The sequence below is a fragment of the Pezoporus flaviventris genome, unplaced genomic scaffold (genome assembly GCF_033815535.1).
Source record: "Pezoporus flaviventris isolate CSIRO_AGI_PZ_B2104156 unplaced genomic scaffold, CSIRO_AGI_Pfla_v1 ptg000045l, whole genome shotgun sequence".
Taxonomy (NCBI): domain Eukaryota; kingdom Metazoa; phylum Chordata; class Aves; order Psittaciformes; family Psittacidae; genus Pezoporus; species Pezoporus flaviventris.
The window spans coordinates 8,654,766-8,669,548 of record NW_026892593.1 but is presented as its reverse complement, the minus strand read 5'-3'; the positions used below and the strand labels follow the sequence as shown (position 1 = coordinate 8,669,548).

Genomic DNA, 14,783 nt, shown 5'->3' with positions numbered 1-14,783 from the left:
ACCTTTATTTAAACACTCTTCATACTCTGAGTTTATTTAAAAGAAAGAAAAACAGACTAGCAAGCTTAATTTAATTCTGTGGTTTAATGACTAACTCATAAGAATGTGTATCGCATTCATTTTCCAGGAAAGTTAATATAGAATGCTCAGAAACATAAGAAGAGTTGTAACAGTACAGATTGTCCCTGCACAGTGGTCAATGAGTGACTATGGTTACTACCATTAGCAGAAGCCTTTGAGATTTGGACCCATAATCAATTTATTTACAGAATGGGAAATCCTTCTTCTTATATTCAGGAGTCACTGAGCCTTGTCTATGATCGTTACTTCAATTTTCTGTCATAGAAATAACCAGGATTTGAGTTTTTTACTTTTGTGTTGAGGTACTACAAAAATGCAACTGATACAATAGGTACCATAATTGATAACTCCTAGTTATCCTGTTGTATATCCTGCTCAAGTTCCCGAAAGAAAATTTATGAGCCATTATTATTTCTGAAGGGAAAACAAAGATCAGTAGAATAGTTTGGAGACTATTACTATTATCTCAAGCTTCCCCTCCTCAAATATGTAACACATCAATGATCAGTGCTTTGTGATATAAAAATCAAACACAGCCAGTCATCGATATCAACGAATGCAAGAGAACTAGGCTAAAGGCAAAATTATTGCATTTCTTGTGTCCTTTTAGTTACTGTTTTCTTGTGTCTTTTTATCACATCTTAATCTAGAAGATGGCACCTAGATTCAGTGTGATTTGCGCAAAGCCCAGTAAGTACCATGGTATCAGATGTGAGACAGTTTGAGTTGCCCAACTGCAAAAGGCTGACAGCGAAGTTTGGAAAGAATCTCCTTCAGCTGCACAGCTATCAGTGCTATTGAAAATAGGACAGAAACATCTGTAAGGAATTGCCTCTTTACTTTCCCTGTGAACATTTGGCTTTTAAAAAGGAGAAGGAAAGAGGGAGAAAAAGAGGTATCTCTAAGAGAAGGCAGAACCTACCTACTGTAATACTCCCAGTTTTGGTCTGAAGGCTGGTGTTACCTATTAAGAAGAGAAGGAAAAAACATTAAAAGCATATTTAACTGCTTTCTGAAATTGTAACAAAGGCTAAAGTAATGGGGACCTATACAAGGGCATTGCAGTTGTAGTAGTATCTCTCATTTGCATATAGAAGCAAAATAGCACACACCAGATATATTGCTTGAATATTATTGCTTTACAAACAAAAAATCTCAACACATGTGGGTAACAGTGAATTGATTCCAGATGAGAAAAACACTGAGTAAAGCTTAAAGACACAGACTGGATGCAAGAAAGAAAAGCAGAGATGCACTGTGAGGCTAAAGCACAGTATTTTTGTATTTTATTTTGGGCCAAATTTTTGCATGTTTCTCTGATGCCTGCGACAGCACTATGGATGATTTAAATAGCTCAACAGGATTAGTAACACAAACAGTCCCTATTTTCCCCTTTTATTTATATAGATAGGTAAGACACAGACACATACACAAATATGTGTGTCTATAGATATAGGCGCACATATATTCCCCCTGCCCCGCTCTGAGGACGAGTTGGTTACTTGTTTTCCTTTCTTTTTCTGAAAAGGCTGCTTCCCGGACTTACTGAACTTTACCTATTCCCTCCAAATTTATTCTCATGTGCATGATGATCTCTTTGTCAATGCTTTTCACTGACTTCAGTGAAATCTGAGTGCACTGGAGAAACCAGAGAACAAAAGCGAGTAATGCAGAACACAGAATGGTCTCCCAGTGAACTTGAATTAGTCTGAACAGGCACTGGTTAGCCTCAAAAATCTCAAGATGAATAGTCTTCCCCTTTATCTATGGAACCAAGAGAATCTGAAAGGATGACAGAAGTACCTCGTAACAGAAAATCCATCTACACCTACTAACAAAGTTTGTAGTAACTTTCATAGTTACACATGTATGCTACACATGTATAATTGAATCATAGAATAGCTAGGGTTGGAAAGGACCTTAAGACCATCTAGCTCCAACGCCTCTGCCATGGGCAGGGACACCTCACACTAAACCATGTCACCCATTACAGCCGTTACTTTTTCCCAGTAAAAGGATAAAGCTAGTGACCATGGACAGATGTCTTCCGTTTTCTATGAATGTAAATGATTTTCTAATGTTATACCTGTCTATGCAAATGGCTATCACTGAGTCATAGAAAAAACAGACTTTAAAGATAGGCAAAGAAATCAGTGGTCTACAGCAGAAAAAAATTGCAGAAAAAAAAACTGCCTCAACAAATGCTTTAATTTTAAAAACTAAACCACAACATGTCATTCCTGCCACACTCTCATCCTCCCAGGAGGACAGATTGCAAAATAAAAGGTTGATAATAGTAACCAAGTCCAAGTTAGTAATGCACATTATTCACAACAATTTTCAGATCTTTCAGAACTGGCCTTTAAAAATGGCATGTGGGTCAAGCTTTGCTCCTATCTTCTGTAATTACAGAGTGGCAAACAACCATTAGGGTAAAATGCATTCCACTGCATGTGACCTGTAGTGCTTTTCTTAGTGGTCTGTGGGCTGAAAGCTAGAAAAGCAGCCTAATATCAATAGTCTTCAATTCATCATTTCAAGCACACACTGCACAAAATACTTACGGCTTCTGAAAAATCAGTTGAAACAAAACCGTATTTAAATGAACCTGAAAGACGTTTGGCTTTACCATTTGCTGTTATTAAGAGACACACTATAATTACCCCACCCTTTTCCCTATATTATCATGACTAGTACTTATTTTTGTACAAGCTACAAAAAAGCCTTTGGTTTTGTCAGCTAGCAGCTTCCATGGAGCTGAAGCTTGATTACACTCTGCCTGCATATAGCCCCTGGGACTTGGGGATTTCTGGTTTGCTCTTTGTTTTTCTGGGGTTTTTTGCTTTCTGTTTTAATAAGCAGGTCCTTGAAAAATATTAAAACATGTTGAAATCAAACTCCTATTAACCCCAAACTTAAATGGCAGATACAACTAATGCTGCAAAAAAAACCCAAAACATATTAGTGTGATAGGCTCACTTCAAATATTTAGCTAAAAAATGTTGGTTTTAAAGCAGATAGGAATAGCCTGCTGTGTTATGACCGTGCAGTGGTCCCATAAAGGCCAATGCTTACAATTTTTAAGCTAGCCAAGCATCTTTTTGGTCACATCAAGGACAAAGAGAAAGCTGACCAGAGGTAATTACTAGCTTGATTCTTATACCCAACTGACTTAAGCACTGTAGCACAATACTATAAAGTCCAAAATATAATAGTTTTAACAGAATATTGATGACAGTGGCTTGGTTCTTGGATTGCTTCTGAAGAAATACTTATCTTTTCTATTATGTATAAGCTTCTCCACAAACACTATAAAACTTCAAACTACTTCAAACTCCTGGAAGACAGGATCAGCATAGGGCTGGAGCAAGAGATGGCTTTTGGGATATAAATAAAGGCATCACTTCACACTGTATTATTTCCATTCTTTCCATTTGTTTTGAAAGCTCTCAAGATGGCATGATTCAGATGCACAGAAGAAACAAACCACCACACAGCTTTTTACCACTTTGACTTTGCATTTTAAATTTCAGGCTAAAGTACAGTCATGCCTAAAAAGGAATGAAGTTAATTTCTACAATCCCACGATCACTGAAATCCAGAAACATAGGAAATGAAATTTATGGAACATGCTTTGGTATATCGGATTCTTTTCAGAAGGGATTACGGAATGCCAAGCTCAAGCATTATACCATTCTACCTTCAAAACATTGCACATTTTCTGCTTCATCTTATGCAGGTCACTATAAGGCAGCTATATGGTCACCTTTTCCTATTTATTAATTAGCATGTAAATACATAAAGTAACTTCAGTAACTGTGTTTTCCAGTGTGATTCTCTTATATTGAAATAGTTACTAGACTATGACAGAAGAACAGATCAAAAGCAAACAAAGTCTGTCACGTGAGACAAAACAACCCTGTAAGGCAGTGAAAGCTGAGTACTTGCTGTTTGCAAAGAAGCTTTGCAGGTAAGGACCTGGCATTGTGATATACACCAACTTCTGCACGAATCACTACCTGTATGATAAGCATATCCAGCACGTAATACTTCAAATGCAGTCTCATAAGAGAATTTTGTGTCCAATTTGGGTCTTCCCAGTCAAAAAAGACACTGAGGTACTGAGGTGAGGTCAGAGAAGGGTATTGAGAAGCATACTACTGCCAACTATAGTACCAGCATCCTGTCAGCTATAAGGAAACAGTGGACTTAACTGCCCAAGAAACAATCTTTCCAAGCGTTTACAAACCAAACTACGCTACCTTATGAGCAAAAACCAGAAGTGGCCACTTGTTTTCTAACATAAAATTATGAAAGGAGTTTATCTTTTCCATCAGTATTTATGCATTTGTGTGCATATATATATGTAATATAATAATTTAAAATACTTTAAAAGTATTTGCTTTTACTATTAAAATATAACTGAGGAGCATGTTTTGCAGGATATTTTTTCTGGAAAAATAGAAGAGCCAAGCTAATGTTAGTGTGCAATTGTTTTGAAAAGAAACAGCTAAAATAACATTAGGTGTTCCAGACCCATTTCATAGAGAGCTCATAAAAATAATCCTGAAGTGACATAAGAAACGTCTGTGTAATTTGGACACAATTCTATTTGTTTTCATATTGCTCTTCAGCTAGATGACAATGAGGCATTACTAAGGAAGTCACCAACTACAGCAGTTAATCATTTTTGTCAAAATAAGCTTTTGGCTGTGCACTGAGGCATGACCATGCCCACACACTGATCAGCTCGCAACATCATTATATGGGTTTGAAGTTATAAAAACCAAACCAAAATAGCTGAGACAGAAGTACATGTAACAATACAGACTACATGTTAAAAAAATTCAATAACATGAAAAAGTTATTTCTACCTATGCATGTTGAAGTGAACTTTACCTAACAGGTTTAGAAACAATTCTTAAATTTACTATAAATGGACAAAGGACTTGCTCCTTTAAGGAAGAGTCATTTCTCAAGATGACAACACAAAACTGCTACAAAATTGCAGCAAATTGCTTCTAAGGCATAAAGTTGTAAATCTGGAACTCTGACTGACCCCAGTAATTTTCACTCTTTGTACATTGTTACACTCGTTTGTCACATTGGGTGACCTGGTTTAGTGTGAGATGTCCCTGCCCATGGCAGGGGGTTGGAACTAGATGATCTTGGGGTCCTTTCCAACCCTAACTATTCTATGATTCTATTCTACATCCCCCAGTTTGTTTTACTTGATGTTAAATCACCAAACCCACACTACAGCACAGGCAGAATTCAGTGGGAACTTTGTTAAACTAGAAAACCACACCAGCTTCTAACCTTGAGTGCTGTTTAAATAAAAGATTATCAAGTTAGTTTTAGTTCTAGGTGAAGGACATTAAAAGGTGGATGGATTAGAGACCTTCCTCACACTCCCAATCACAGAACAGAAACTGTCACCACTCTATTAGTATAGCGTGCCAGCAGAGACAGAGACCATTTTCTGCTAAAAACTAAATGCAACCATACTTCTTAGCAGATGCAGTAAGAGCTACTTCTTCTATGAAGAAAGGACGGAGAGAGGGGAAGAAAAACCTCTTTACTACGTATAATTTTCATTGCTGAATTTTAAAATAGTTTTACATCCTTAGTATGTGTTATGTTTCTCTCCTACAAAATACACTTTTTGCTATTTCATAAGTATGCTTACAAAGTTGTTTTAAAAACAAATAAATGCAGCATACTATATATAAGTTAGTTATTTTCAAGTCTGCCCCTAACAGACAGAACTGTTTTGTTCATACACTGTGCACAGTTGATTTAGTAACAGTCTATAGTATTAGTCCATTTGTTACAGTGAACATTATGTACACCTTCAAAGCAGACAAATTTGCTCAGTATTTTCTTCTTACCATGAATACTTCCCAGCAGAATATCACCAGCTACTGAAGACAGACGTGATGATTCTGCATAGAGATACTTTGTTTTCAGCAGCCCATCTTCAGTAGATATGTTGATGGATGTCCCCTGCAGCTTCTCTATATTCACACTCTATGAGAAATAAACTTAAATAAACATAATGGAAAACCTGGCATCACAGTTTGAAAAGGCATAGGGAAGTAATAGTATTTAGAGGCAAAACAAATGGAAAGCAGTTGTTGGTTCAGAACAGAGTCATGTTCTCAGTTAAAAGCTACACAAGACAAAACAAAACAGCTTTACAACCAAGAGCTCTGACCAGAAAGTTAATGATTCATTACAACATTCCAATGAATTACTACGTAAGTCATACAGGTGAAGAACCCAAACAGTCACAAAATGATCTATTTTTAAGAAAAATCACTTAATTTTTAGAAGTAAACAAACAGATTAGCTGTAATAATGAAGACACAACATTCATGCAGCATTATGATGCTTGAAGCTTTGATAATCAGTTTTCTGTCACCACATACTGAAACATCCACTGCCTTTGTTACATAGAGCAATTTACACAGATTTTTAACTAGGTCACTTTATAGACATAGCTTTGGTGAAGGTTTGCAAAAAAAGCCACAGCTGCAGTTTTCCTCAGTATAGTTGCTCATATTATCTCAGTTACTCAGGCCTCTATTCTTGGACTTAAGCCTTAAGCTATACAAAGCCTTGAAAATGAGGGATAGATATCCATTTTGACTTCTTTTCAATAGAAATGGAGATGAAGGATAAGATTTGAAAAGTTGCATTATGGACAGATTTGGAAAATAAAAGGTGATAAATGCATCGAGACCTCATGGCAGCCTTCCAGTATCTGAAGGGGGCCTACAAGGATGCCAGAGAGGGACTCTCAGGAATTGTAACAATAGGACATGGTGTAATGGGTTTAAACTAAAACAGGGGAAGGTCAGGTTAGATATAAGGAAGTTGTTTACTGCAAGGGGGGTGAGGCACTTGAACAGGTTGCCCAAAGACATGGCAAATGCTTCATCCCTGTCAGTGTTCAAGGCCAGGTTAGATAGAGCCTTGCGTGACATGGTCTAGTGCGAGATATCCCTGCCCATGACAGGGGGGGTGGAACTAGATGATCTGAAGGTCCTTTCCAACCCTAACCATTCTATGATTCTACGCTTTCATCTGTCTGCCAGTAACTAGTCATGTGACAACCTATCTGAAAAAAACAGAGGAAATTACATGATTATGCAGCTACCTTATGAATTGAACTCGTATTATTCCCCAGTTAAATGTGATTTACGATGCAATCATTCAACAGTTCATACTTAACACTTTCAATCCACTTCATTTTAGCATTGTCATCTTGTGGAAAAAAAGTTCATACAAAAGTCTGCTGACCCTTCCTGTGTTTTATTACATAAAGAATAAGCTATGGATTAAGTATGAGGTATTCTGACAAACAGCAACTAGTGTTTCACAAAATCCATGCTGTACTGTGCCCCAAAACGTGAGCCAAAGAGGCTGGTTTAGTATGGACTGTATGTCAATCAAATTACACTGTGACCATACCAATCCATGCATACTGAGCTTTACACCATCTTCTCACATAAGAATACTGACTGGACTACTGTCTCAAGACGTGATCATAGAATAGTTAGGGTTGGAAAGGACCTTAAGATCATCTCTCTGATGCCATGGCAGGGACACCTCACATTAAACCATGTCACCCAAGGCTCTGTCCAATCCAGCTTTGAACATCGCCAGGGATGGAGCATTCACAGCTTCCTTGGGAAGCCCATTTCGATGCCTCACCACCCTTACAGTAAAGAAAATCAATTAGTAAAGAAAATTACAGGAAAAGTTGATGTTACACCATCAAGTAGGTCTCCAAGAATGTAACAAGACACATTAACTTACAATAATTTACATACATACTATAAAAAAATAAAGCAAAACCAACCACCAATACAATGAAGATTTGTTTCAGAATAACTGAAATAAGATAGGGGAGTTGGACTGCTCAAGTATAAAACTAAAAATGTATCCTAGATAGGAAAAGTGTAAAAAAAATGGGATTATTTTTTACTGAGACTATGTTTTCAACCCCAAATTCTTAAACTTTTATGAATTTTTGGCAGAACATAGCTGTTTGGCTCTGTTAAATAAGCACTATAGAAAAGTCCCTGCGGCACAGATTAGCTAATGATTCCCCAGTCAAACAAATTTGATTATTTTTGTCCACTGAACCACTAGGTTTTCTGGAAAAATTCCTCCCCTTGAGAGTAGAGCCTTGGGAGATTGTAGTTACTGAGACTGACCACATGCTTAAGTTCCAGTTTCTTACCCCTTAAAGTGTCAGTCTATCTTCATAAATCAGACTGAGAATGTTTGGGTTTGCACCTGAACACATCTTGCTATGTTTAACTAAGACATAAACATCATCTTCCCCACATATTCCTCTTCTTGGCCTTCCTTTTTGTGCCATCCTTGCTCAAATATTTTACTAGTGCCTTCTTCATTTTCTCCCTTAAAAATATTCTGTTTCCCAAGTGCTTCGTGCCTTTTACCACATCCTTTCCCTCCCCACCTTCAGGAGGGGGCTGGAAATGCCTACAGAGTCATAATTACATAATGATGACTACAACTGGTTTAAGAAACATCTCATACAAACACACACAGGAGATGTAAGGTTGATCTGTTAACATGAGTGGTCAATTGAGAAAAGAAATCTCACTCTGTCCTTCCTAACTATACAGCAGTTTGTTATTAGGAAGTTGAACAACATAAGCCAAAAGATTGTTCCACAGCTGTAAATTCTTGTTAAAATAATTTATTTCACTGAAGTTACTACAACTTTACAATTCTAAGAGTGAATTCTAGCAATATTTGTACTTATGATCACAAAGAAGCCCAACTCAATCTGCATGAAGTCTGTTTTATTGTTTCAAAAGGACAACAGCATGCAAAGACTCAGAGCAAAGTAACTGTATTTTTCATTCTCATGAAATATTTTCATGTAAATGCAGATCTAATTATTTTTCTACCATCCACTTGTTTTTAGCAACTCCAGTGAGATGCTACTTGAAATGAACGCTATGCACTGCACTGGAGTAACAAACTACTTTGGGACAAATGACTAACAGCACAACTCTAAAGACCACTACCATGCCAGTATGTGTGAGCAGCATGACTCCACAGGAATCATTCAGTCTTATTCACTGGTAGAAAGCAAGGATGCCAGTTTTCAGATCCTTCCAACAGAAACCCTTTCTGGGAAGATGGAGGATACATCCAGAACAGTGTAGACTACCTCTGCCCTATTCTACTCCCTGTGGCTGTTAATGGCTTAGGACAGATCCTAACTCCACTAACTACTAATAGTCCCAATGGAACTGCCAATGAATTAGAACTGATTAATCCAATTATGGCATCATCAGGTCATACCACAGTGAGGCCTTACCCACTCTGCTTTATGGTGGGAGGTCTTGCTGGGATGCAATAATGTTCATGAAAATATATCAATTATAGAATGGTCTTTTCCAGCCTAAATGATTAAGACCATTAAGTCCAACCATTAACCCAGCACTAAACCATCTCCTAGATGTACCTAGATGTCCTGGGTTCAGCAGTAGCAGTCATGTTTCTCCTCCTTGGTAGCTGGTGCAGTGCAGTGTTTTGACTTTCGTCTCAGGAACAGAGCTGATAACAATGATGTTTTGGTTTGGCCAAGGACTTTGTGAGCCTCATGCTCTGCCAGGGAGGAAGGGAAGCCAGGAGGAAGCAGAGACAGGACACCTGACCCAAACTGACCAAAGAGGTATTCCATACCACAGCACGTCATGCCCAGGATGTAACTGGGAGTTAGCCGGAAGGGCTGGGAGACTGCAGGGTTGGAGGAGGTATCGGTCGGAGCTTGGTCGGGCTTGGGGGGCGAGTTATCGGTCAGCTGGTGCTGAGGTGTTGTATTCTCTTCCCTTGTTATTTCCTTTATCGTTGTTATCATTGGTGGTAGCAATAGTGATTTGTGTTATACCTTAGTTACTAAACTGTTCTTATCTCAACCTGTGGGAGTTGCATTCTTTTCGATTCTCCTCTCCATCCCTCTGGGAGTAGGGGGAGGGGGTGAGTGAACGAGTTACCTGACTGGGTTTAAACCACGACACTTTTTTTTGGCGCCCAACGTGGGGCATGAAGGGTTGAGATAACGACAGATCTGACTGGATTAATAGTCACTCGTCACAATGCTGATTTATTGGCTCTCAGAGTTGTTTCTCTTGATCTCACAGCTTCAGAATGTTGTAACTTACTTAGAGCCGGTATTTGCTGTGTTAGTGTTTATCAAGTGTGGGGCCTGGGCTAAGGTTCTTGTCTCACTGTGCTTTATGGCAATGGCTTGTAATACGGGCGGGCTCCAGCAGCAGGGCGGGACGGACGTGGCCGTGGACTTGTACCTGGCCGTCCGGCTGCTCTTCACCGTCTTGGCCCTCGCCCTACTCTCCATCTTCGTGAGGCTGCGGGGAGCCGAGGGGGAGCGGCCCCGGGAGCCGGCGGCAGCCGAACCGGCCCGGGAGAGCGGCCCCGGGGACCAAGCGGCGGCGGGAGCGGGGCCGGAGGCCGCGAGGGGACGGCTGCCGGTGGAGGAGGTCGGGGCGGTCGAGGAGCAGAAGGAAGCGGCTGCCGAGCAGCGGGAGAAGGCGGTGGAGGAGCCGAGCCCCGCGGAAGAGCCGAGCCCCGCGGAGGAGCCGAGTCCCGCGGCCGAGCCCAGCCCCGCGACGGCCGAGAGCATTCCCCGGCAGCCGCCCGCCGAGCCCCAGGAGGATGCAGGAGACCACGCAGCATTTCCCAGCAAGGCAGAGGAGGAAGAGCTGGACTCAGGAAAAGAGAAGCTGGTGGTGGGAGAGCCGGCAAGCACAGCAGCTACACCAGCCCCAGTGACAAGTACAGCAGCATCAACTGAGAGTTCTGAAGGTTTTGAATGGCCTTTGGGTATCCTTGGGACCTGCCTGCTGATTGTGATGGGGATCAGCATGTTGGCACACACACAGACTGTGTTCTACCCACAACCATTTTGTCTGATCTCAAAAGTTAAGCAGAGTCAGGTTTGGGTCTTGTCTGGGGTTAGACGACAATATAGGGGGACCAAGAGGTTTTCCCCAAGGCTGGACAGTCATGAGTGGCAGGGTGTGTGGGACAGTATGGGCAAGTATCTAGTCCACTGGGCCCCTCCAGTGCTTTGGAAGCGTTGGAGATGGAAGGCAGCTGTATGGAGTGCCCGGCAACAAGCTGCAGAAACTGCTGAAGGGGACAGTGAATTATTTTAAGCCTGGTGGGCCCATGGCACTTCAGGCCATCAGAGCAAAGATGCAACACAGAGATGGACTCATGATCGAGGGGTGGACTTAGCAATGGACACTATTGCCCAGGTTATTCATGAGTGTGAACACTACACACAGTCTCTCCTGCTCTGGAAGACTGTTACAAGAGATGGAGCCTGACATCATGGACCAGATGGACTCAGCAGCTTTATAGCTACTGGTCCATGCACATAGATAAGAGTGGAGTGATGGGTGTATTGAAAATGTGGGATCTGAGCATGACGTGAATGGTATGGAATAAGGGGTGGATAATGTCCTGGGTTCAGCAGTAGCAGTCATGTTTCTCCTCCTTGGTAGCTGGTGCAGTGCAGTGTTTTGACTTTCATCTCAGGAACAGAGCTGATAGCGATCTTTTGGTTTGGCCAAGGACTTTGTGAGCCTCATGCTCTGCCAGGGAGGAGGGGAAGCCAGGAGGAAGCAGAGACAGGACACCTGACCCAAACTGACCAAAGAGGTATTCCATACCACAGCACGTCATGCCCAGGATGTAACTGGGAGTTAGACGGAAGTGCTGGGAGACTGCAGGGTTGGAGGAGGTATCGGTCAGAGCTTGGTGGGGCTTGGGGGGCGAGTTATCGGTCAGCTGGTGCTGAGGTGTTGTATTCTCTTCCCTTGTTATTTCCTTTATCGTTGTTATTATTGGTGGTAGCAGTAGTGATTTGTGTTATACCTTAGTTACTAAACTGTTCTTATCTCAACCCGTGGGTGTTGCATTCTTTTCGATTCTCCTCTCCGTCCCTCCGGGAGTAGGGGGAAGGCAAGAAAGGGGGGGAAGTGAGTGAATGAGTTACCTGACTGGGTTTAAACCACGACACTAGAGTACCACATCTACAAGTCTTTCACATACCTTCAGGGATGGTGACTCAATCACTTCCCTAGGCAGCCTGTTCCAATGCTTGACAACCTTCTAGATGAAGAATTCCTGACATCCAATCTAAACAACTTGAGGCCATTTCCTCTCATCCTATTACTCATTACTTAGGAAAAAGTTAGATACCATTCTCACTACAACCTCTTTTCAGACTGTTGTAGAGAGCAATAACGTCTCCCCTGAGCCTCCTTTTCCCCAGGCTAAACAACCCCCAACAACAGTACAGGTACAACAGTCTCTAGCTCCTTTGTACATAAAACACAGGCTAGCACCCACTCCAAAAATGCAGGTAATGAAACATTAACAGTTCTTGGAAAATCCAATGCCAAGTTGCTTAGTTTACAGCAGGACCTTAAGAACAGCTCACAGCTGGCTCTATGTCACATGATCTCAGAACATATGATCTCAGAACACAATCTACATAAAACAGTGCCAAACAGCACTTCACAGAGGCTGTTTTGGACTCCTAGAACTTAACAGCTTGGTCTCAATTCTATCCTTGGCGAGGGAAAGCTACCTGCATTCTTTCCAATTCTTCCCAGAGTTGCTGAGTTTAAGGATACCTATTGATTCTGAGAGAGTACTGCATGCATCTAAGCTACTTCTAGATTTGGCTTGGCTCCACATATTCATATAATGCTGGCTCAGATGTAATAATCCTGATGCAACCAGTTGCATAGACATTACAACGCTTAAAAATTCAAGTTGAGCCTAAAAACCAGACTGGATATGAGAACTGTAGTATTATGTAAGGGAGCCCAGTTCTACATAATTTTAAATAATAGAGAATTGACTATTTATTCCAAGAAGCAAAATGAGATTAGAGTAATATGACATTTGTCTCATACTGCCATCTGCTGAAAAAAGCCAGCTACTTCTCTACAGAACTTTTCCTGTTCATTCTTCTCACTGCACCTCATAACAAGATTACATGTGATTTTATTTCCTCAACTACAAAGAAAGATACAAAACCTTCTACTCTCCCGTTCTTACAATCATATAATGCTGGAAGTTTACAGCATGGACAAATATTGAGCCACTATTAACGAGACACTAAAATAAATTAATGGGCCTACTGCAGAATCCAGATGTCTAGATACCAGCCACATAAAATGTTTAAGAGTGTTGTGAGGGTTACAGAATTAAAGCTAATGAGCTGTATCAGCTAGCAATGCCTCTGTGCTGATGGAATGATCACATGCTTCTTACTGCTCTTTCTGTGCAGCCTGTTCACTATTCCAAATTAAGCATAAGATAGTATAATTAGACAACTGTCAGTTAACAGTGAAATGACAGACAGTGAGGGTCACTACACACCCTTCAGCACATTCTTGAAAATTTAGTCATTATGCAGAGAAGCTCAATAAGCCAAAGAGAAAGTTTTACATCTTACTTACACCCTTCTCTGTTGCATGAATATCTGTATTTCCATAAAGTGTTCCAAGACCAATTACTTTGCCACCGTTTGTCCGTATATCTATTTTATGGCTCTGGAAAAAAGTTCAAAAATCCTATGGTTAGGATAATCATAACAAGATTCTATCTTGATTATCTTGGTTTTCAAGCTGTACCACAATAATCACCTTGGATCACAAACTCCATTTTACTGTGAAGCCTTCTCCTCAAGTTATCGCCAAATGTGTTTGATTATTTCCAATGTAGTCAAACTGAAAACCAATCACCTTTCTTTATAACCAGAAACACAAGGGAAAGAAGGATGCTGAGGAACCTTTTACTCTCAATACAAGTGGTTTTTCTGGGTGGTTGGTTTGGGTTTTTATAACTAGAAAAACATTCACTGAGTATATAAAGCAGCAGGCAACGAAAGGGAAAACTTTGTTTTTCATTTATGCTCCATCCAGAAACCAAGGTAATGTACATACCCAGTGCTGACGCACAAGAGGAACAAGCTGGCAGTGAGAACTGAACTTACAAACTGAAGCCTTCCATTGACCTGAAACTTACAGTTTCACAAAATTCTATAGGACAATGATATACAAACATACTATAAAACTACTTATGCTTGGAGTAGTATGTAAAACCATAAACCTCTATGTGTGCATACCAGTGCAAACCCTAGGCCTGCAAGTAGAACCAGATCCTGGTGTTTCATTCCAGATACTAATTCAAATTAGGTATTTTGCATACATCTGCATTACAATCTCAAGGTTTTCACAATCCAAACAGGTCTTCAGAGTAAAATGCAATGCCCCAACTAGACTTCAGCAGTGCTTCAGACCTTTTAAAGGTTGCAAATAACTCAGCTGTGTAGTTAAGCTTCTGTACAAATAATAGATGATTCTCTCCATATAGAGTAAAAAAAGGATAAAGTTAAATTAGATGCCTCAGTCAGACAGCACAGTTCTTTCAAGGCAGTTTCATCTGGCACATTATCGTAACAATGGTTAAAGAACAAATCCTCCAAGCACATAACACCAGGAAAATATGGGAATTCATAAGATAAGAATTAATGTAGAGCAGTGACTTATCAGTATAGCCACTGATAGTTAAGCAAAATAAAACCATGACATACACACTTATTTCCTCAA

At 40.4% G+C, this 14,783-nt stretch overlaps 1 protein-coding gene across 1 annotated transcript in view; it reads right to left on the bottom strand.

Moving 5' to 3' along the window:
* Positions 1-14,783, bottom strand: part of FAM185A (family with sequence similarity 185 member A) — a 41,389-nt gene that overhangs the window by 19,022 nt on the left and 7,584 nt on the right. The window contains exons 3-5 of the mRNA XM_061467375.1: positions 13,632-13,724; positions 5,973-6,111; positions 1,004-1,045 (exon numbers count right to left, since the gene is read on the bottom strand). Of these exons, the coding sequence (XP_061323359.1) occupies positions 1,004-1,045; positions 5,973-6,111; positions 13,632-13,724 (274 nt within the window). The remainder of the gene's footprint in view (positions 1-1,003; positions 1,046-5,972; positions 6,112-13,631; positions 13,725-14,783) is intronic.